The sequence below is a fragment of the Telopea speciosissima genome, chromosome 7 (genome assembly GCF_018873765.1).
Source record: "Telopea speciosissima isolate NSW1024214 ecotype Mountain lineage chromosome 7, Tspe_v1, whole genome shotgun sequence".
Classification (NCBI taxonomy): Eukaryota; Viridiplantae; Streptophyta; class Magnoliopsida; order Proteales; family Proteaceae; genus Telopea; species Telopea speciosissima.
Window position 1 is genome coordinate 54,247,300 of NC_057922.1, and position 22,955 is coordinate 54,270,254.

The following is a 22,955-nucleotide window of genomic DNA, read 5'->3' on the forward strand; positions in this document are numbered from 1 at the left end:
AACGATTGATTCTTGCATAGTTTGCTAGTCTATCAACCAGATGTATATAAGTACTAGGTTTTTTCAAAATATTTACGGGCTGAAATAAAGTAAGGAAAGAGATAATATCATATAACCAACTAAATAGTTCCCAAGGCCATCGGAATTCATCTGGGGATGTCAGCCAGTTCTTCATTCCCATGCTCTCCAGGAGGTGTCGAGTTCAAATCTCCTGGCTTGTACCTTCACCCCTCCCCCTCCTCTATACAAAATATATATATAAGAAGCTCCCAATTCCAAAAAAAAAATAAAATTGACCAGTCACGGCCCTTCCCACTAGACATGCCTGTGCCTTTTTTTGTTTTCTGAAATAAAACCCTCAAGTATTATAACAACCCTATTGGGAACATGTGTTGAAGAAACCCATTAATTAATCCAAGCCCAAAAACAAATTTAATGTATGGGCCTTAAAACACCACTTAAGCCTAGGATCAGATTATGGGCCACTGCCCAAAACTATAATTAATAAAACTAATGGATTTTTAAAAGGCCTAATGGGTTAACAAAAAATATATTAACTAAAAGAGAAAATTACTTGGACACCCCCTAGACTATGGCCATTTTGCTTACTATCCCCAATTTTTCAAACAATTACTTGACACCCCCTGAAACCTGACGGCGTTAATTTGTTGTTAGTAGTTGAATGGAAAAGTTCATTTTAGCCTGATCACATATTCAATAGAGAACAGTGAAATTGACAGATTTACCCCCTTACCGGCTTTTACCCTCCCACCTTCTTCTTCTTCTTCCTGCAACCCCACAGCCCTACCCCCTACGGCATTGCATCTGCAACATGACTGTTCAAACAATTACTTGAAACCCTAATCGATTTCAAACCCTAATTGAATGTAATGCTAGGGTTTGATTAGTGAAAGGAGAAAAGGAATGGAGAATAATAATATTAAAAAAAAAGGTATCTGGGTGTCGGTTTTAGGAAGTCAGAAGGAAATGGACCTTTGGAAGTGGGGAATAGAATGGGTTTTGGGTGAGTAGAATCTTGAGAAATTGGTTTGATAGAATTCATTTATGCGATATTGTTATTCTGTTGTCGTTTAGGATTATGCACTTGTTTTTTAACCCACAACTTCAGATTACAAATTCTAATCTGACTAATTTTCTGCGATGTTAGTTCGATCTGAATGGGCTTAATCTTCGAGGATGTTATTCTGTTGTCGTTTAGGATTATGCTATTGTTTTCTTTGATTCTGATTCGACCATTCGGGCTTAATCTTCCAGGATGCCCTAATGGTTTTTGAAACAGCAGCCATGACTGCTGTTTTTTTTTTTGGCTGTAAGAGGCATTTACAAAATATTTAATCCATGGTACCGGTGACTGACTACTGTAGGGGGTATTCAAGTAATTGTTTAAAAAGTTGAAGAGAATAAGCAAAATGAACATAGTCTAGGGGGTGTCCAAATAATTTTCTCTAACTAAAACAGCACACACATAAATCCCCAAACTTAATAACAACAATGGGCCTTAATATTAAAAAAAAAAAACCTAAGGATATGGGCTTAAACCCAAAACTATTATAATTAATAAAGCCACAAGATATAATCGTAAGTTTTGTAGTTTTTTTTTTTTTTTTCTTCCGCATACCTTGGTTTCTTAAGAGGCAACAAACAAAGACTGATCGAATATCAAGAACGCTATGTAGGTAAAACTCTAGAAAAGTTCGGATCCAAAATCCACTTTTTTATATTTTAGAAGATTCTGGAATACGGGGTATTTTGTCAAGAGTTTAATTTTTATTTTTATTTTTATATTTCTTAATTATTTTCAATCTTTCATACCACATGTTAGATCTACACCCAAGATCATGACATAGATTAAGAAAGAATAAATAAATACAATAAACTAAATACAAAGCGTACATGAAAACCATGGAAACGATATCGATAGCCCCAGCTCGAAACTAGAACCAAAACTTCTACCCTATATAGTCTTGATTACAAGAGTGATGATACCTCTGAAGTGCATGTGTGTGCGCATGTGAATGCATATGCGTGTGTATGTGTTTTTTATTATAAGAGGAAATTAATAGAGTTTACGTTGAAGGTCATCAATTGTATAGGGGCCCGTAACTGGTATTAGCGGGAAAACCCAATGGTCTGACTCTAGTGGGAGCTTTGTCAGTGGGTCTGTGATGCAATTAGGCGTAGGATTCATTAGTGATAAATTAGGGATTCAAGACTTGCTTTCATTATCTCATTCACCAATTCAGATCTTCTACAGTGCAAGTGTCTGTAGCAGCTTGTGCGGTGCAGACTAGGCCACATGTGCAATGATCATCTTACCCTCTGTCTGGGCAACACGTTTGGCCAGGGGTAAGGCGATCTTTGCATGCACGGCTCAGTCTGCATCGTTCAGGCCTCTACGGGCAGCACGTTGTAGAGGATTTGGATCCCTTATTCACGAATATATATATTGTACATTTGGTTATAATAACTTACAACATTATACCACTACTTTCCTATGATTTCTCCTACCACTTGTATGTCACTTCTCTCAATAAATACATAATAACTACACACATTACACTTGGACTTAAACCTAACACTACACTTACTAAGATAGATATATGTGGACTCAATAACAATAGCCTTTGCTAATACGAGAACTCATGCATACCCGCATGTAGCCAGCAGCTCTCTTCATTTAAGCACATATCATGTTTGGTCTGTTATGTGCCTAATAGGATTAGATCTAGTGTATGAGCAATAGATTGCGTCAGCCTACTATGAGATATGTTAAAGGGCTTGATTTAACATGTTTCATCAACTCAAGTTTAGTCTGTTATGTGCCTAATGGGATTCGATGTATTGTATGGGCGCTAGATTGAGCCAGCCTAGTATGAAATAGGTTAGTTAAATGGATTGATTTAATGCACTTCATCAGCTATGGAGCTTTTGGTATAGTAGTCAAGTACCTAACATTTGATATAGACTAGTACGTGATGCATATCTTGATTGGAGTTCGGATGAGTTGTTGAAGGAGAGAAAATAGGATAAGAAAAATAGAAGACAAAGGGAGATAAAATAGAGAGTCTTTTGGCTTTACGGACGAAGATAGACGTTTTGACTTATTGGGAAGTAATCGACCTCTTCTCAAGATAACCTCTAAAAATAAATTAAGGATTCAAAAACTTGCTTTCATTATCTCATGCACCAATATACATTGTGCACAGATCAAGGTTATAAGTATCAATATCAGAGGCCATATTGGTCTCCGACGATATCGATATTGATACATTCATATCAGTCTAGTATCGAGCCGTATCACCTCAATATTAGATGAAAAGGAAATACGTTTACCACCCCTATAGTTTGAAAAAATTAAATTGATCCCCTTAAAAATTACGCCTACCCCTCCAAAGGAGAGGTGAATGTAATTTTAAGAGGATCGGTGTAATTTTTTCAAATTACAGGGGTTTTTTTTTCGTAATTTTCCCTAGATGAAATAATAAAAAATGCCACTTTTTGGTCTATACCACTAATCAGTATTGTATGGATGATACTTCAATCCATGGTGTAGATTCCTCTCCATATTTTTTTTATAAAAATTGATAAATTCGATCTTATTATTGATGAACTTTTTCTTATCTTAATGATAAACACAAATACAATTTTTTGTTGTGTCAAAACTGGGAGTGCCACCAGATCTTGGTTCCATGTTGTTTGATATGTGTCTTGATATTTCTGATCCTGCGGATTAGATGGTATTGAACTGGGGATCTCAGCGCTAGCCCAAGAGGTAAACGACTCATGAGGGTTTGTGGGGAATAATCACACATCAACTAACTCTGAGATTTTGGATGACTTTATATAATAGTTGGGTCTCTCTAACTAATAGCTTAAGGTCTTGCGTCCGGCTTTTTTTCTTTGATTGCATTAGACAATTTAACATTAATCATATTCTAACTCTTTTTTTTTTTTTTTTTTTTTTTTTGTATTTTGATAATTACATATAGGATAATGGTTATTGAGATTGCACAATGGATTGAGCTACTCCAATTATGCTAGTTTGAATGCAAACCCATATATGCATGTTATAAATATTGGACCGAGTTTTCCTTCAGCCACGGTGAATGAGAATCCATTTGTCGCGGGCTAAAGGCCAGGATGGGTGCGAGAGGGTATCAAAAGAGTTATTTTGGGATTTATACTAAAACCCTGTAGGGGTTTGTGAATGCTACAATGGAGTTGGTGAACCTTCCCCACATGGTGAAGGAAAACTTTCTTCAATTACCAAAAAAACGAAGGAAAACTTTCTTCTAAAATATTATAACTCTATAATGATGATTTCATAAAATCATGTTAGATGTCAATAATTAAAATTAGGAAAGAGATTGTTGTCTGGGCCTCTAGAGCCTGCACGGGTGCGCTGGCCAATGGGAGCGTGTGCGCAAGCATCGCCCTAAGTGGGATTTCTGTCTTTTCATGAGGTAACGCGGTACTTTCGTGTGCTTTCTGTGTCTAGACGTAGAAACCACATGGGCCACTTGATCAAGTAGCGTTATTGTCCCCTTAAAATTAATATACTTAGTCATTGAACTGTGAGGGCCTATTTAATTTTCAAGGGAATTAGTAATCCTTGACTTTTTGAAATTTGAGTCATAATCCACATTTATTAGACACTAGGACATAATCCCACAGTTTTATGAAACATATCTATGTGTAGAATTAGGAGGATAAACATTCTAAAACAAAAATCGTACCAACAAATTAACATCCTCTGCAAAGCGAGCATCTGGCGATGCATTGTAGTGCGGCCCTGAGAGTTTGACACGTGGAAGAAGCTTCACCCAACAGTGCGAGCTCGATGCAAGATAGTTTTTTTTTTTTTTTTTTTTTTTTTTCTTTCTTTTCTTTCTTCTTGAACTTGGCACCGTTGGATGCCGCTTCTTCCACGTATCGAGCTCTCAGGCCCGCATTGCAAGATTAGGGTACTGCAGAGGATTTTTTTTCCCGTCCAATTATAGATGTGTTTGTACACAAATATTTTTATTGCAATTTCAATCAAAACAAAAAGTAGCCCAAAATGACTGGAACAGTAGAAAAGATATCTACTGAAAATTGGCTTAAATCTAGGACCACGTTGGATTATATTAGTATTGCAATTTGTTTAGATTGAGATCAACTCATTTAATCCATGGAAGATCAAAAACAGGTTATCAGAGTTGATTCAACAGCTTCAAAATCATTGGTTCTCAAACAAGACGGTCACATATTAAAAAAAAAATGGTAAATTACATGTCACCCCCTGTTTTCAAACGAAACTCAAATCACCCCCTAGGTTTTGAAAATACTTAAGTCACCCCTTGTATTAGACCCCAATATGACAAATTAGTCCATACCGTTAGTTTTATGTTGTTAAGTGATGATGTCAGCCAATTAAATAAATTTAAATCCTTAGACTACCCTTGACATCCGAACATAGATTTTGAAAGGTAATATTATAAATTGGGTAAATTACACTTCAACCCCTGATTTTCAAGCTATCGCCCATGAGGGTGATTTTCATGGACCAGAGTTCGGTTGCAACAATCCAAGAAGAGCGAAAAAAGAAAGGTTAAATATGTTTAGAGTTTCTATTCTTCTTTGAGAGAGAGATGCAAGGACCGGTAGCGGTGGGTTTAGGTTGCTTTTTGCTGGTTGGATCCATGGTTGATGCAAGAAGAGGGGGAAGAGATGCAAGGATCAGTGGTGGTGGGTTGCAAGTCATATGAGGAAGATGAATGATTTTGGGGTTTTTAGTTTCAAGGATAAAATCGTAAATCAACACTAATCAAGGGTAGTTTAGGGATTTAAATTTATTTAACCGACTGACATCATCACTTTACAACATAAAACTAATGGTAGAGATTAATTTGTCATATTTGGGTCTAATACAATGGGTGATTTGAGTTTCGTTTGAAAATCAGGGGGTGATGTGTAATTTATCTTTGTAAATTTAATTCTTATGTTTTATTACAAGAGTAAAATAGTCTTTTCACACTAATAACTAACACCAGACTAACAATGTTACTGTAAAGGGGGACGGATGAGTATTTTTTAAAATCAAGGGGTGATTTGAGTTTCGTTTGAAAACTAGGGGTGACGTGTAATTTAACCCCACCCCCCTCCAAAAAAAAAAAGACGACGAACCTCATTATCAAGGTTCAAGTAAGCAGAATTGCCTTCCATGAATTCCAATTCCCTAATTCAGCCGGAATTGACCAGAATCGGCCTGAACCCTAAAAACAGAACCGATTATTTTAAATCAAGAACCAAGCTCACCATTGCTTTTTAAAGCTTAAGATAACAGACTTGATGAAAATGGATGGAAAGGGAGGAAAAGAGCAAAAACACCCCAAAAAGGTTCTCTCATCTCTTGTCTCTATAGGCAACAAAAAGGTGTCCCTGTCCCCCACAATCTCAAGATCTCAATGTCGAGTAGTCGCATTGGTCTTCTTTCTAAAGGGTTAAACTGTGCAAATTGGCCAAAAAAGGAAGATCAATACTACACAGATTTATCTTTACAGATTTCTTTTGTACATCAACTTTATATGTTCATTCATGATTCATGACTGTAGAACACATTACCATATATATATATATAAATCCTAATGGCTACATCTATAGGGACAATTCCACTTAGTGGGTTCTATTCAAAAAGTCAAATAAGGAAATCTATATTTGTAGAACATCTAGTGGAAAGGCACCATTGGTGTAAAGGCATACTTCCACCACCAAAATTTGGAAAGAAGACAAGAAAAAGAATGGAGAGAAAGAGAGGAGAGGAGGGTGAGAAGATAATAAAAGGGAACAAACAAGAAAATGGAGCTAATAATATAGAGATACATGAAGACCCACCACCATTACACAATACCTCACCCTCAGGACTTAAAAAGGATGGAAGGAGTTGAAGTTTTAATATATGGAGGGATATGAGGTCTCATGTCGACATCTGATGTCGACATTATATATCTATCATAGGGTGGCTCTTTAATTAAGATGGACATTCTGGATTGTATAAGGAACACCTTTTTTTCTGTGGCCTATTGGAGAGAACTGTTCAAGTGCCAGACCCTCATCCATGACCTGACCCAATTCTAAATGAATAATAAGTCCTTCATTTTATTTTATTTATTTATTTTTGGTAACTATTGAACTTTTATTAATCTAGAACACATTAAAAAATCTTCACAATTTGGAATCATAAAGCATACAGGTTTTTCATGACCTCAGAGTGTGAAATGACACCAATGAAAGGGTGGGAGACGGATTCGTTTAGTAGGAGACCTACATTTTGCTTGAGGAGAGAATGTTTTAATGTGGGTTATGGGCTCCACGATTCATAATGTGAGAGGACGTGGGAAAGAATCTCTACTTGGTCGGCTTTGTAAGGATCTTTTTAATTTCTATTTAATAATATTGATTGAGTAACCCTAAGGGGTCAGCTCAGTTGGCAAAACACCAACTCAAATAAGAGGTCATGAGTTCAAACCACCTTGGGGCCTATCCCCATCCCCTAATTCCCCACCTCCCCTATTATACAAGCTCTTAATCCACATGTGGAGGACTAATGTGGCCATTCTCACAATTAGTTGGTCATAGGGGTGCAAGTTTGGCCCGAACAAGGCTTGGGCTGTGAGATACTTGGCCCTGAGGGCAAGTCAGGGCTGAAAATTTCTAGCCCTGAGTCAAGGTCGGGTTGGGCCAGGGTTGAGGCCTTGGGCTGAATCCGGTTCAACCCATTCCGACCTTGTTTTAAGTTATACTATATATATTATAAAGTTTAAATCTCATACATATTTTGTTAGATAATATATTATATATGAAGATAATAAGTGATTTTATTATAGTGTTATTTTATGTAAAATTGATAATTTTCTACCCAACCCAGCCCAACTCAATCCAGCCCGTGCATCACTCCCTTTCCCCACTCCATGATCAGGGCCAACCCGACCCTGAGGGTAGGATAGGGTTGGATTTTCCAGGCCCTAAGTCAGGATCAGGTCAGGCTTGGGAAGCTAAGGGGACTTAGGGTAGGAAAAGGGTTTTAAAAAGCCCGGCCCAACCCGACCCTATTGTAGCCCTAGTTGATCATATGTTAAATTTGGAAATCCGTTTTAGTCCTATGCTCCATCATACGGTGCAAATGGAGCCAAAATTGGCTTAAATGGTGAACCAAAATGATCCAAGTCGGAACGGGGGCATGGTTCGGACTCAATTTGGTGCAACATTCTGCTCCATTTATTAGACCTTTTGGGAAATTAGTTGGGTTTTTTATTACACTTTTTCCCTTGTACTACAGTTTAACTTTTGCTAGTGAGCATCCACAATGGCTGACTGGTGAACAGTTTCCATAAAAACCCAAAAAAACTAAAAAAAGGAAAACAAATGACTAATTAGAATGGGGTATTATTAGAATTTGATTCTTTCTTTTAATTGCCTCGTATCTTATTTCTAAAAGCTCTTTAAATTAAAAATGTAAAAAGATTTTCAAAAATTATTTTAAAGTATCATATCATATATTTTGAGTATATATGTGAAATGACAATATTTACCATCATTGAAAAAAATTATGAAATACTACAAGGACACAAAAAAAAAAAAAAAAAGTGAGATTACAAATTATCTGAGACTTTCAAAGATGTCAATAAGAAAATCCTTTTATTTAATCTCTAAACAACCATATTTGAGAAGTTTGTTGTTTTATCATGATAAACGTATTACCCAACAAAGAAAAATAGATAATTCTGTTGAACAAGATTTTTATGATAGCGAAAAAGAAGAAAGGGATTATACGATCGAGACTCCCGTATGCAGAACCCCATCCTTAAGATACAGATGTGTTTGTGTGCTAACAACATGTAAATCCTTAACAAAGGATCCTTTCCTTTTGAATACACATCCCTTATAAGTCCTATGAATACTTATAAGCTCAACCTCACTTTGAAGGTGAGCAATGTAGGGCTAAACATGTTCCTTTGCTGAAACAACTTGGTTGTTCAAGATTACAAAACAAAATAACAAACACTAGGAGATCCATCAGGTCAAGGAGTTGTTGGCTTGACAATGTGGGAAATTGATACAAACACAGTATTGTATAACATTTCCTATTGGTTTTGATTCTTGGCTGTCTAGAAGGTCTATTTTAACAGAAATAGATCCTGGCACCCCTAAATTTTTCCCATCACTTCCTCAAATTCTCCTAAGAAAAACTTCTTTTCTAAATCCACCAATACAACTAATTTTCATTCCTTATTCCTTCTCATCCCAAACAAACCTTTTCTGTCTCATCTCCCTCCTCTATGCAGCTTAATAATCAGCTCAATGTGTTCTAATGGAGGTTAGTAGTAATGTGCTCTACAGAACTGTTCCATCATTGTTTCTTTGATAATTGTCTAACCGAAAAAAAGAAGATGAAATTTCGCTTTATTTTTGAGCTATGAAAAAGAAGCTTGGACCCAGTTTCTCTCCACCCATAGTGAAGAAAAAATCTCTTCATCAACCTCTTATTAAGTTGGAGAAGGGTATTTGGTACGGGGTGAGAGTTAATGATGAACCTAGAGTCCAATCATAGCATCACGTCAGTCACCATGGGTGAAGAAATTCTCTTAAAATTTTTATTCAAAAATTGTATTGTAGAAAAATATGAAAAATTGTAAGCACATTTTAGACTCTGTTTGGTGCCAAGGGAAATAATGGAAAAGGAAGTAAAATCAAGTAATTATAAATATGGAAATTTTTATATCATTACCTCACATCTGATTATCAATTTCACTTTACTTTGTAATCAAATTAGCCTACCTCATTAACTTGGGAAAAGGTTAAATTGTTGTTGTTTGCAATCAAATTCCTTTGATTTGAAAAGTAAAATAAATATTTCTATTAAAAAAATATATGTACCAATGAAGGTAATAGTGTCATTGAATAATTTATAAGAGATTTTTGTATTGACACCCCTCAAGATGTCAAATAATTTGTAATTTTACTTTTTTATCCTTTTAGTTTGACACATCACATGCGTATTCGAAAAATATGCATGCTAATGACACTTTTTGATAATGACAAAATGATATATCACTTTCAATTTATTTTTGAAGCCTGTTTATCCTTTTATCTTAAAAACCTTTTAAGAATAAAAAAAAAACAATTAAAAGACAGTGTCAAGTTTTAAATACACTTATGTAAGTGTCATTTTGAGTCTTTGAGACTCCCATTATACGATATTTTAAATGTCATTGAAACACCTATAGTTACCAAAGCGAAATGGCTTCAATGTTCTAATTCGCTGATTTAAAGTGTGTACTTTCTCACTGTAGAGCTAATGATTATTTTTTTGTGATGCGTCCAAATGTCCCAGAAGTCAAGGGTGTGGTATAGGAGTGGTAATTCGAGACGGATTCTTATCGCCCACAGTACTGGGGGAGTCCAGTGCCCATCATGCGGTTGGGCACCACCCATGGCCCCACCGTGCACACATGGGTGGTGCCCATCCACACGATGGGCACTAGACCGCCCCCAGTACTGGGGGTGATAATTTTCCAATTCGAGACAATGTAGGAAAACTAGTGTTTGCTCTCTCAGAAGTTTGCAATTTTGTTAATATCACTGATGAAGGCGTGGCTTTAACAATCAAAAGAGGGGCCTTGGAATGCATCAGCATGGGCATGGATCACATTGAGGTCGAGTCAGATAATAAGGAAGTAATCTCCCTCATACAGTCACCCTCAAGAGCTCTCCCCCCTCTCTCTTCCACACTTCGGCCCATCAACTCGGATATCAATTTTCTAAAACCACACCTTCTTTCATGTTATCTTGGTTATATTCCTAGGGAGTCGAACTTTGTAGCGGATGCCTTAACTAGGAAGGCCATGTCTATGCAAGTATTTTCTCTTTTCCCTTCATACATCTTAGCGGATGGATCTATCAAGTGAAAAGAGGGCAACCCAAAATTGGATTATAGGAGAGAATCACATGCATGGTTCGTACCAATGGGACCGGTGTCGGGATTAGTTAAGGTTGTTATCAATTTGATACCGATCTAGATTTGTCAAAATCAATCTGTATCGGTAAAAAATGGTCAAAAAATTGGATTTTTTGTATCGATTCCCATATCATGGTCAGAAAATATTAAAAAATATATAAAAACTAAAAGTAAATCAGAAAATCACAGCCGATATCAATTCGATCTGGGAAATCGATGAATCAAATCCTGAGATTACAAACCATTATAATCATAATGACCGATACCAATCAATCCCAAGGGCAATACAACCACGGGCCAAATTCGGTCATTATTTGGGATTGGTCTAGACCGATACTTATCCGATCCAAAATTACTAATTTTGAAATTTGGTCCTTACCAACCGAGCTACCCCGTCCCATATCTTGGTCAACTCACATAGTCCTTATAGCTTTTATGACAGTTTTAAGCCAGTAATCAAACTGCAACGCTTTTCACGTCTCACCATGGGGTATTGTGGGCCTGGCACAATCCCACTCTACTTTAGTCTTAAAAAAACGTCTTTTTCAATTCCCTAAAATGCAGTGCAGTGCAAATCAGGGTGGGATGTCGCCACCTAATTTTTATCTTATGTAGTTATTGCACGGTGCTGTGTTGCATCGTGTAGGGGCTGTAAAGGCCATGTGCACCATGTGGGACCTGCTATGTCACATGATCTTTACTGCGTCATACGATGAAGTACTGCATCTTGCAGTAACAAGAGAGAATAACGATTATGTCGCCACCTAACAGATGTGACATCCAATAGTCCGAGCTCAAAAAAAAAAAAATTAGTTGAATTAAGCTCGAACAATTGGATGTTGCGCCTGCCAGGTGGTGACATCCCACCCCCAAACTGCACCGCACTGCACTTGTCAAGAAAAGCAAAAAAAAAAACCCTCTCTCCGTCCCCTTAAATAATCACCAAGCGGCACAGCCAACATGATGTACAAGGCTTGGCTTGGCTTTGTTGACATTTATCATATAATTAGCTAGGCACCTAACTGATTCCGCCCCCCCCTCTCTCTCTCTCTCTCTGTGTGTGGGTCCCACGTTGTCTGTGTTCATAAATAAAGACCCAATTGGAAATCTTGGAGTGTGTCTCCCCCACTCTTCCTGAGTGAGTTTTATTCTTGAAAGGAAGAAAAGAGAGAGGGGCTTGGACTGTGGTTCCTTAGTTCTCGTCTCATAGTGTCTCATAGTGTCGACATGGGCTGCCAAGAAGAGATGGTGATAGAGAAGATCTGTGACATCTACCACAGCATCTCAAAGCTTGAATCACTGAAACCATCAAAAGATGTCAACATGCTCTTCACACAGCTTGTTCTCACATGTATTCCGCCCATCTCCATCGATGTAACCAAGCTTTGCAAACCTGTTCAAGACATTAGATCTAAACTCATTAGACTCTGTAGTGAAGCAGAGGGTCTTTTAGAGTCTCACTTCTCTTCCCTCTTGGGTTCCTTTCAAAACCCACTTGATCACATAAACATCTTCCCTTACTACTCCAATTATCTCAAACTCACTCACCTTGAATTCAATCTCCTCATCAAGCAATGCATCCATGTCCCTACTCGAATCGCTTTCGTCGGTTCCGGTCCCCTTCCTCTTACCTCCATCATCTTGGCTTCCTATCACCTGAAGAAAACTACCTTCCACAACTATGACATAGATGCTTCAGCCAATTCTCTTGCCCATAACTTGATTTCTTCTGATCCTGACCTCTCCCAACGCATGTTCTTTCACACTACTGATATTATGGATGTGTCCACTGCCCTTAGGGACTATGAAGTTGTTTTCTTGGCAGCTCTTGTGGGGATGAACAAGGAAGAGAAGGCCAAATTCATTGATCACCTAGCCAAACACATGGCCCCTGGTGCTCTTTTGATGCTTAGAAGTGCTCATAGTGCCCGGGCTTTCCTCTACCCAGTCATTGAACCTAGTGATCTCCGAGGGTTCGAGGTTTTATCGGTCTTTCACCCGACTGATGAAGTGATAAACTCGGTGTTGGTCGCCCGAAAATATCCGGTACCTGTCCCTGCAGTACTAGATCAAGGCCATGGACCCATAATTTTACCTGGCAAGTGTTCTGAGATTCAAGCCTTCAATCCCCTCAACCATGGCAACATTATTGAAGAATTGGCCATTGAAGAGAAACTTTCTTGATTGATCTTTTTACTGCATTCCTAAGTCAATTTGTACTTTCATCATCTTTCCCTTCTTATGTGTTCCTGTGTCCTCCTTTTTTTCAATAAATAAAGAGGATCTTAATTAATCACTTCATCACTTATCTATATATATATATATTAGTTGAAGAAAAGATTGATGCATGAATCCATGATGTTTATAGAACTGTTGGGTGATGATTTGACAAAAGAAAAATGGTGTGGGTCTTTTGTTATTTTTCTTGTCTTAAAGCCAAGGCTTCCATAGACTTTATCTATAAAATCATGGTGGCCTGAGCTCACATAGGCATCCACATCAAGCTTACTATCTATCAAATTGTAACCTTTCCACAGTTCCCAATTTGACTTTATTGGTTTTAAGTTTAAGCAGATGGGTAGGACAGAAGATAAAGATCCAAAACTCTCTACAGTTGACAGTTTATAATTGGTGTTCATGTTGATGTTGGTAGGGTACAATGTCTTGTATTCGCTCGCTTGCATAAGTGAATTGATTCCAATTTCCGAAGGGTTGTCAAGAGGCCGAAGGGTTATATAGGTATTTCGGTAAATATTCGGTTATGCATGTCTCGAATTCCTGGCCTGTTTCGAAGAATGACTTGGTCCGACAATTTTGGTGACGATCCAAATGGAACTTTTTTTGAGGAGTATTTATGTTCTTTACCCGTTTTGTTGTAAAAGGTAAGATTTGGGGGTTTTCGTTTTAGGGTTTCAGAGAAAGAATAACAACGCCGTTTTGGGTGTTCTTGAGAGTTCTTCGTTGTAGCTTTCTCCAATTTACATAGTGAAACAACTTCGCCTTCGTCCGTGGATGTAGCACACCATACTGGTGTGTGAACCATGTTATATCTATGTCATTTTGCTCTGTTCTTGTTTTTTTTTATTGCTTTGGTTGGTGTTTTGCTCTAACATTTTCTGTATAGGATTTTGTTATAAATTTGTAGTGAGAGTTGTTTCTCTATAATCAATCTGAGAGAGGTGTGAAGACGAGCGATTGTAACCCTATTTTCCATTCATAGTGAAACAGATCTCATCTAACTGTGGACATAGGCAAACTTAATTGCTGAACCATGTAAGTCTTTGTGTGCTACTATGTGATTGTTGTTTGTTATTTTCATTCGTTTTCTACATCGTTTTAGGTTCTCGTGTTCTATAGATGTCATGGTTTAATTTTCTTCAATGTGTTAGCTCCCTTGTGCGACTCAAGAATTTTATGTAGGCTGCTGCCTAGGGTGGAAGAACAACAGCATGATCCACTTCTCCTTGTAAAGGCTGTCAGCACTTGTTAGCACTTGTTAGTTGCAAATTTTGACCACTAACACAGGATGTTCTACATATTTTTCTTTGAGTTCAAATCATAGTTCGTTGTTCTTCTGGCTTTATCTCTTCTCATTCATTTGTACTTCACTCCTTAGTTGTTGTTAGAAAATTTTGCAGCTGTAATATATGTACTAACTGTACAAGTAAAGTTGCAAAACACCATAGAGTGCAGGAAATTTGCTTTTGCCCTTGGCAGGTCATGGAATAAAAAAAAGTTAAAAAAAGGTGTACCCAATGCACAAGACTCCGGCGGAGTCTAAATCATGGCATCTAATCATCATAATTCAATCCGTACTTTTTTCCCTTAGTTAAAACTTAAAAGAACATTGCTTAAAGCTAGCAATGGTAAAAGGTTCTGGTTACCAACGGATAAGCCGGGTTCAAGTCTTGAGGATGACCACTTTGCACAAAAAAAATACCAAAGGTTAGGACCAACTCTAAACTCACCCCTCTAAGGACCCCACATTAACGGGACCAACACTGGGGAATGGCCCTTTTTTTTGTTTTTTTAAACTTTTTTTCCCCTAATCACTGAAGACAAGGATATCCTTTCATGTAAAAATCAATTAGTTCCCTAACTTTCTAGTTTACTGAGAACTTTTATTCTAAATTACATAGTTCCCTAACTTTCTAGTTATAGTCAAATTATGTGTACCTCTTAAGTGTCCAGAAAATATTTGAGTGAGAACAGTGGTCTCACTATATTATTATATATAAAATGTTTGTAGCTCAGAAGCTTATGCTGAGAGATATAATAGACAAGTGGCAAGACTTGGAAGAATGGATTAATAGTGTAGCAGTTATAAGTGAGGAAATTCAATCCAGATGGTTTAGTCATGTAAAATGGAAAATCAATAGCTGCAGAAATGAAAAAGAATGATATAGTCCACCTTGAAGCTGTTGAGAACAAGGAGAGAGTCAAAATGCTTTGGATTGCGAGAAAGATCACAACTCTGAATTGGGTAAAAAGTACATGATTCAAGTAGATAATTAAATAGCATATTGATTGGATAAATGTTCTGTCAAATCAAAAAAATGGCTCCAAGTCAATTAAGATGATCCCTATCTGCTCACCCAGATTGACATTCCCATGAAGCCAACAAGCACCAAGGAGCGCTCTCCATACGCTACCGCCAGCCTCATGTGGCCTTGTTTGAATATTCAATTTTGCACCAGTCGCTGATATTGTGGTCATTCATCAGATAGCTGATGGGCATCAATTTCTATCTATTGCTGTCTGAATAGGCATAAATCCATTAGCCCTGACCAAGCGCGCCCAATCTCGAACAAGTAGACAGACAGCAATGTCGTCATTGTGATCTTATCTGTCTTGATATCTGCAACTTTTATATTATTAAAGAGATCCAATACCTCCCTGTTATTACCCCTTTGGACATACCCACTAATCATCGCATTCCAAGAAACCACGTTGCGTTCAGGCATATTATCAAACAACTGGCCGGAAGCTTCGCTCAACAAGCCAGCGTTGACATAACCCACAACAATAATGGTCCAACAAACCGTATCCTTTGAGACATTACATAGAAAACCTCTCGTGCATTAGCCAATTCCACTGCAAATTCACAAACCAATCCAGCAAACAGTTCCAAGAGATGCTGGGTGTCGTGTTCCTGAATTTTATCAAATAGTTGGTGCCTCAACGATCCTATCTCTCCAAAATAAATCCACCAACGAGTTCCACGACTGGGTTCTGAACCATACTGGGCATTTTATTACCTGGGCAGGGCATGGGCATGCTTCCTTAGAATTTTGAACAGGAAGCAAAAAAAGTCGTCAAAACAAATGGTGCCTTCACATAGATAGCATTAGGGAGCATGGTTTGAGGAATCGGTATTGGATCGATCAATCCGACCAATTTGTATCAGTATCAATGGAGACATTTATCGATTCCTGGATTTGGAACCAAGAACCATCTCAGAACCAACTCAAAACAACCTAGAAATGGACCATTACACATATAACGGTCGGGTGTGAGTTTGGCCCTGTCGGCCGAAGCCCGCCTAGAGCTTGAATAGGACCTGGACTAAGATTACCTGTCCCGGGAATTTCTGGCCTTGAGCTAGGGATGGGTTAAGTTTGAGGGCTTGAAACTAATTCTTGTCCCTGCATCTCTCTTCCTCCTTTCCTGAAAGAGTTGAACCAGAAATTCATATTTCATCTTACACCCATGTATAATGCTGAAGGTTGGGATGGATAAAAAACTATATCAAGGGTGTCCATTATCCAATAACTTTTAATTTCAATTTCAATTTCAATTTCAATTGTTCTTCTTGAAGTTTGATATGACTGGTTTCAGAGAATCATACATTCCAAAGTAGAGACCACGGTATAGAATAATCCCAACACATGAGATGTTAAACCCACGATAAAGACCAGCAATGCCATCAGATTTGAGGTTTTCTTGTAGACATCAATCAAACCATTGAACTGCCTTTCACCACCCTTGTTGGCAGCCTTAGCATCATTTGCAAGGCGGGTTCGGGCATAATCAAGGGGATAGACAAAGATCAGAGATGTAGCACCAGCAGCACCTCCTGATGCCAAGTTTTCCAGCAAACCATTTCCAGTAGCCATCTCTTTCTTTTTTTAAAGTTGAACAGCCTCTTGAAGTAATCCTTAAAAGCAAAGTTCAGAGCCTGGTGCAAGAATAAGCCCAAGCATTACAGGTAAAACAAACTGATAGCACAAAAGCAGAAGCATGATTCAGATGAGTTAAATAAGAAAATCATATGTATGGACAAGAGAAATCTGAACATGTATGCAGTCAACCATTGACTTCAGACTTAAAGAACTGACCTGTGTAGGAAGTATCTGATAACATTGGCTGTGTTGCCTCTCCAGAGAGAGAGGAAGCCTTCCCTGATTGTTCTGGCAAAGATCTTAAAGCCTATGACATTCTGTACGGTTTTTTAGGTCCAAGGGTGCCATGAGATGTGTAGATCTTTTTAACAGATGTTTGAGTGCCAAATTTTTTTTTGTTATTAGTAATTTGCAAATCCTTTATTTGATTGAGTAAATGAGTTCTAATCAACCAACAAATCTGACAACTTAGCCAATTTAAAAAACCCAGATCAATACTCCTCAAGCCTAAGGTTGATCACTGTCAAAGCCAATCAGCCCGACCTGGTCGGCCCTGAGGACGGGTTCTGGTTAGATTTTTTAAACCCTGAGTCAGAGCTGGACTGGGTCTGGGCCCAGCTAAGACAACTCAGGGTTGGGCTGGGATTTTAAGAAACGCGGCCCAACCCAACCCTTTTGCAGCCCTAAATAACGAGACAAGTTGATTCTGGGATGGGTTTCCAAAGGTTTTAGAACCAGCAGATCAATTGTTTATCTGAATGATTTGGGATGAGATTTGAAAATGTGGAATTTTAAAGGTCTTTTTGCATGCTTAGGATTAGGGACTTCCTCTTTTAAGTATTTTTGGTTACTATATATACACTTGAAGAATGAATATATAATTTCTTATATGCCTAGAAGTTATTTGATTATTTGTATACTTAGAAATATATATTTGATTTTTTTTAATGCATATTTATTTTGAAATTTTGACACTTTAAACAGATTCGGGGAATGACCCCCTGAGACCAGAATCAATTAGGACATATCCCAATTACCCAAACAACCTTACCATTGTCTTTTGTTTTTTGCCCTAATTAATAATCTATTCTGGTCCTTTCTTATTTAGTCCACAAACAAACCAGGCATCCAGGCATAGTTACAGTAAGAACATTAATATTTGCAGAGTCTACAACTTTATACAAATAAGTAGAGAATCCATTCAGCCTCACTACTCAAAACTTCAAAGAGCATCAAATCAATGCCAATTACTCCTGTGCTCAGATACATTTTGAGGTAGCACTGCATCACTGCCACCGATACCCTCCATCAGTGCGAAACGCATATCTTCGGATGGCTTCCAATGCCTCTTCCTCTGGTTGATGAACCAATTGTTGATCTGTTTTTGATCTAGTCCCGTCACTTTGGAAATCATCTTCTTCTCCTCTTCCTGTACCATTCCACCCAATGTTCAATTAATCAAAATCAGTATAAATGCCGCTGGAAATCTCTGAAAGACTTAAGGAGACCATGTTATTGGGATATCCACGCATAAGGCAGAAAAAATATTCCCACATCGGATATGAAAGGGGATGTGAGTGGGTTAATAGGTACTTAAGCACCCTCTCTTTAACAGCTAGCGTTTTTGAGAATGAGACCTAAGTTCCTAACAAATATAACTAACACCCCCACAATGTAGAAATCCTAATTAATTTGCTTGGCAACTCATTAATTACAATAAAATGTTCATGAAAGAGTTTGTGATTACCGTGGGGTATGGCCATCTATAGTGATTATTCCACCAGTCCAACAATGCCATCCTTGCATCTATAGATAGTTTTACTTTCTTTCGCTTCTTCAGGAATTCTTTCCTCAGACTGCTAAGGTAGCCACTATACTTTCTCAAAAGCATTTCTTTCAACTCCTTGTCACCAGGTTGAGGAACAGAAGACTCTATGCCATCGAATGCCGCTTCCGTCTCCCAACAGCTTAGCTCCTCTTCTGAGGTCCTAGATGCTTCATCTGAAAAATAATAATAATAATAATAATAACTCAAAGTGGATTCCATTCGAACGGTTGTGAGCCATTCTCGCATCCCACCTCACTATAGCGGAACTTCTAATTACCAATATATATTAAGATCAATATGTTTTGCAATTTCTCCACCACCCCCAAAATAAAAATAAAAAAGGAAAGAAAAAAAGATGGGCAAAAATTTTTCTCTCAAAATAAATCAAACAAAATTTCTAATCTTTATTTAAACTAAATTTCTTTACTAACCTAGCTGATTATCCTACAAATCTACAGCAGGATCTGAAAAGTACAGGTGGTATCTTAGTAAAGGTTATGTCAGGTTGTGGCCACCCTACCATAGGGAATAGACCCTTGAACCCTAACCCATTCCAATCTGACCCATGAGTCAAAGGAGGTCAACCATAACCAAACCCATCATTAAACCAAATCCAATTAACCCAGTTTTTTTAAATTAGATTGTTGAGTTGGGTCAGGTTAAAATGAGTTGGCCAAAGGCCATAAAATTGAATATTCTTTACAAATTTAGTCAGTAAAGTTGAACTCAATACCAATATCAACTAAAGTAACACTTCTACCATCAACCCAATTTCTATTGATACTAATCCTGTTTAACCTAGTATACACCAAGCCTTGAAATACAACACTCTCTCTCCTCCCTAACCAAGTGGGCCAATCCTGTATACAAAGCATGATGCACTATTGCATTCCCTCCCATAGTTCAAAAAACTCAGTGAGATCTCAAGAAACTCAAGACGAGAAAGCATGCGAAATAGAAAAATGCAATGTTTCGAAAAACTCGATCGAGATTTCAAATATTTCAAGAAATCTTAGTGAATTCTCGAATATTTCGAGAATCTCAACCTCCTCAGTACTCATAGAGTCATAGTATTGTATTGTTGGGACTTGGGATTTGAGACGTTGAAGACTAGGATAGTAAGGTGTCTATGACTTGTGTAATTATTCATTGTACTTGGATTGGGTTTCTATGTAATATGCATCGTGAACACTTCATTGTATCTTGTGGTTTGTAGTAGAAACTTTGAGTGTTTACCAAAAAAAAGTAGTAGAAACTTCAAGTCTTTAATTATTCAATATGATGTGTCTTCATCCATTATTGCATAATTTACTTGTTTTACTTGCCAATTATGTTTCATATCATTCAAACAATGTGCCAACCAAGTGTGCAAATCCAAAATACCAAATTGGGTGTTTTTTTTTTGTTTTTTTTTTCCAATTTGAAGCTTTAAATATGTTTATTAAGTCTAAAACAAGCCCCCTCAAAGTTTCAAAGCCAACTGTGGCCATTTGCTCACCGAGACATAGTTCCAAAACAAAAAAAAAAACTGTCAAACCAAGATCTCATGATTTCGAAAAACTCGACCTGGTCGAGATGGCTGTTCGAGATGAGTTTTTTAACCATGTTCCCTCCCATGTGCCTATTGGCTTGGCATACGAGATGCCAATATACACCGGCCGCATATCTATCACTCCCCCAAAATTATAATTTCATTACTATTCACATAATACTATCCAAAAAAACATATTTATTATTTATTTTACCTAAGTAACTATAAGCCATATACCCACCAACAAGGGTCACCTTAACAAATCTTTCTCAATCATAGTCACTTAAGACTACAAATCCTTACAGAAAAGAATACATACCTAGGTGCCAGGCATCCATCCTATATAAGCATATACAAAATATAAGTATAACATTCAGTTTAGTCTTTGAAATGTTTTGAAAGAGAACCAGTCATTCAGAAATTGAATACAACACCAAATATGTTTAGTTGGTACAAGCACATTTATATCAGGGAGCCATAGAGAGATGGAGTGGTATCTTTACTGTCAAAGATCATGCAAAACAGCCACATAAATACAAGTACCACTTCGTTCCTGCCCCCCCCCCCCCCCCCCAAAAAAAATAATAAATAAATACAAGTACCACAAGCTTGGGACTCCTGAAAGTAATTCAAGGCACAAGAGAAGTACCTTGAAAACTTTTAGGGTTTGATGGTGCCGAAGGAATAACCATGGGATTGATGGCCACACACAGAATGAAACAAAAAAACAATGCAACAAAGTATAGGCCAAGGTTTTAAAACTCTGAATCGGTTAGAGACGATTCCGATCAGAATCAGAATCAGAATCAACCTGAACCGGTGCAGAAATCGGGATTATCTAAGCTATTTTATGGTGAAAATCAAGTCGTTTAGGAATCAGGAATCGGTCTGATTCAAGATGGTTTTATGAAGAAAATGACTACGAATCAGCTGATCCGATTCCGATTTAGGAAGCAACGATTATGGACTGTGGAAATTGAGATTGGTGTCAGCTGATTCCAATTTGAATCAGCCAAATCACCGACCCAATTCCCGATTCTTAACACCAGGGTATAGGCAGATGAACAGCCGATCCGATTCTGATTCGGCTGATCCGATTTCGATTCAGGAAACAATGATTTGGGACCATGGAAATCGAGATCGATGAGTTGATTCCAATTCGAATCAGCCGATTCACCAATTTGATGCCCAAGTATTAAAACCATGGTATAGGCACATAAACAGATCTTAATTTCAATTGCAGTTTTGCATAAATGCATTTGCAAAGACGGTCAAGAAAAGATTCCACCAATCATGGAAGTTACAACAACCACAGCACAGCGCAACAAGAATCACATTCAACATAAGTGCTCTACACTTCACACAAAATCCAGATGCAATGACACAAATAACTCAACAACAACAACACACTCAGCCATGGATCCAAACAAAACAAGATGGAAAATTGACAGAAGGAAAGTGACAAATGCAAGATGAAAAATAAAAGAAAAATGAAGGGAGAAAGATGAAAGTAAGAGGAGAGAAGCACAGCCCATCAAGTTCGGAGAATCTCTGCTAAATGGGGTCTGATACATGGATCCTTGCCCTTCAAAAGGCTCTAACAGAGGTCATACTAGGTACTAGACCTAGACTATGCATATCCTTCCTCACAAATAATTCTAAAGCCAAAAAATTATTCACATTCAAAAAAAAAAACCAAGAAACGTTTTTTTTTTTTTGAATTCTTTTTTGGTACTTTAATTTTTGGGTGGAAGTTCTCTGTGCAGCAATGCAGGCTGCGCCCAGACACGTGGGCTGTCCATTCAGGGGGGGCAGGGTGGTCATTTTGCCCACCCTCATGTGTCTGGGTGCAGCCTACGTTGCTACATAGAGAACATTTGGCCTTAATTTTTTAATGAACTTGATGGCTGTTTATAAATTGATAACACATTGACCTAAAATAGCATTTGCATAACAATGTATCCTCCAAATCCAGAAGAGGAACTCAAGAACAAATTGGGGAAACAGTTGAAACTGAGTGAAATGGGATAATTAAAAAAAATTAACCAAAACACTACACCAAACTCTGATCCTAACTCTACTAGGGTCACACTATAACCTACTCAATAAGATCCAAGGAGGCTCAGGGTCGAAACCTCAAAATGAGATCCGACACGTCTCAGTTTGTATCGGGCCTAACCGAAACCAGGTCCGAAATGAAATCTCGATCCTTGATGGCCACACAAAACAACAGTTTGAAATATAAGAGACAAGGGTTCCAACCTTATCTTTTCCAATATACTTAGACCTGAAGAATCCTCCAACCACCAGTACAAGAGTCAAAAAATTTAGCTCAACTAAATGTCAGCCCCAAAATCCATAGGATGGTTATATATGTAATTTTCAATAAATAAAATCAGATTCAATGAAAAGGAGGGAGAAAAATATGTTACCTTATAGCAAACTAATTACCACCAA

General features: G+C 37.6%; 3 protein-coding genes across 3 annotated transcripts in view; 1 reads left to right on the forward strand and 2 right to left on the reverse strand.

Annotated features, from left to right (window-relative positions):
* Positions 1 to 12,209: 12,209 nt before the first annotated feature.
* LOC122669296 (nicotianamine synthase-like) lies at positions 12,210 to 13,328 on the forward strand. The gene is made up of 2 exons (XM_043866041.1): positions 12,210 to 13,209; positions 13,251 to 13,328. The coding sequence occupies exon 1, from the start codon at positions 12,245 to 12,247 to the stop codon at positions 13,199 to 13,201; it is 957 nt and encodes a 318-aa protein (XP_043721976.1). The 5' UTR covers positions 12,210 to 12,244; the 3' UTR covers positions 13,202 to 13,209; positions 13,251 to 13,328.
* A 2,682-nt stretch (positions 13,329 to 16,010) lies between these two features.
* Positions 16,011 to 17,133, reverse strand: LOC122668693 (ADP,ATP carrier protein-like). Its single transcript, XM_043865227.1, has 2 exons — positions 16,866 to 17,133; positions 16,011 to 16,111 (listed from the first exon to the last, which is right to left on the reverse strand). The coding sequence occupies exons 1-2, from the start codon at positions 17,131 to 17,133 to the stop codon at positions 16,011 to 16,013; spliced, it is 369 nt and encodes a 122-aa protein (XP_043721162.1).
* Positions 17,134 to 18,353: 1,220 nt separating this feature from the next.
* Positions 18,354 to 22,955, reverse strand: part of LOC122667054 (homeobox protein knotted-1-like 1) — a 6,679-nt gene continuing 2,077 nt past the window's right edge. Inside the window, exons 4-5 of the mRNA XM_043863231.1 lie at positions 18,887 to 19,140; positions 18,354 to 18,568 (exon numbers count right to left, since the gene is read on the reverse strand). Coding sequence (XP_043719166.1) covers positions 18,377 to 18,568; positions 18,887 to 19,140 — 446 coding nt within the window. The 3' untranslated portion in view covers positions 18,354 to 18,376. The remainder of the gene's footprint in view (positions 18,569 to 18,886; positions 19,141 to 22,955) is intronic.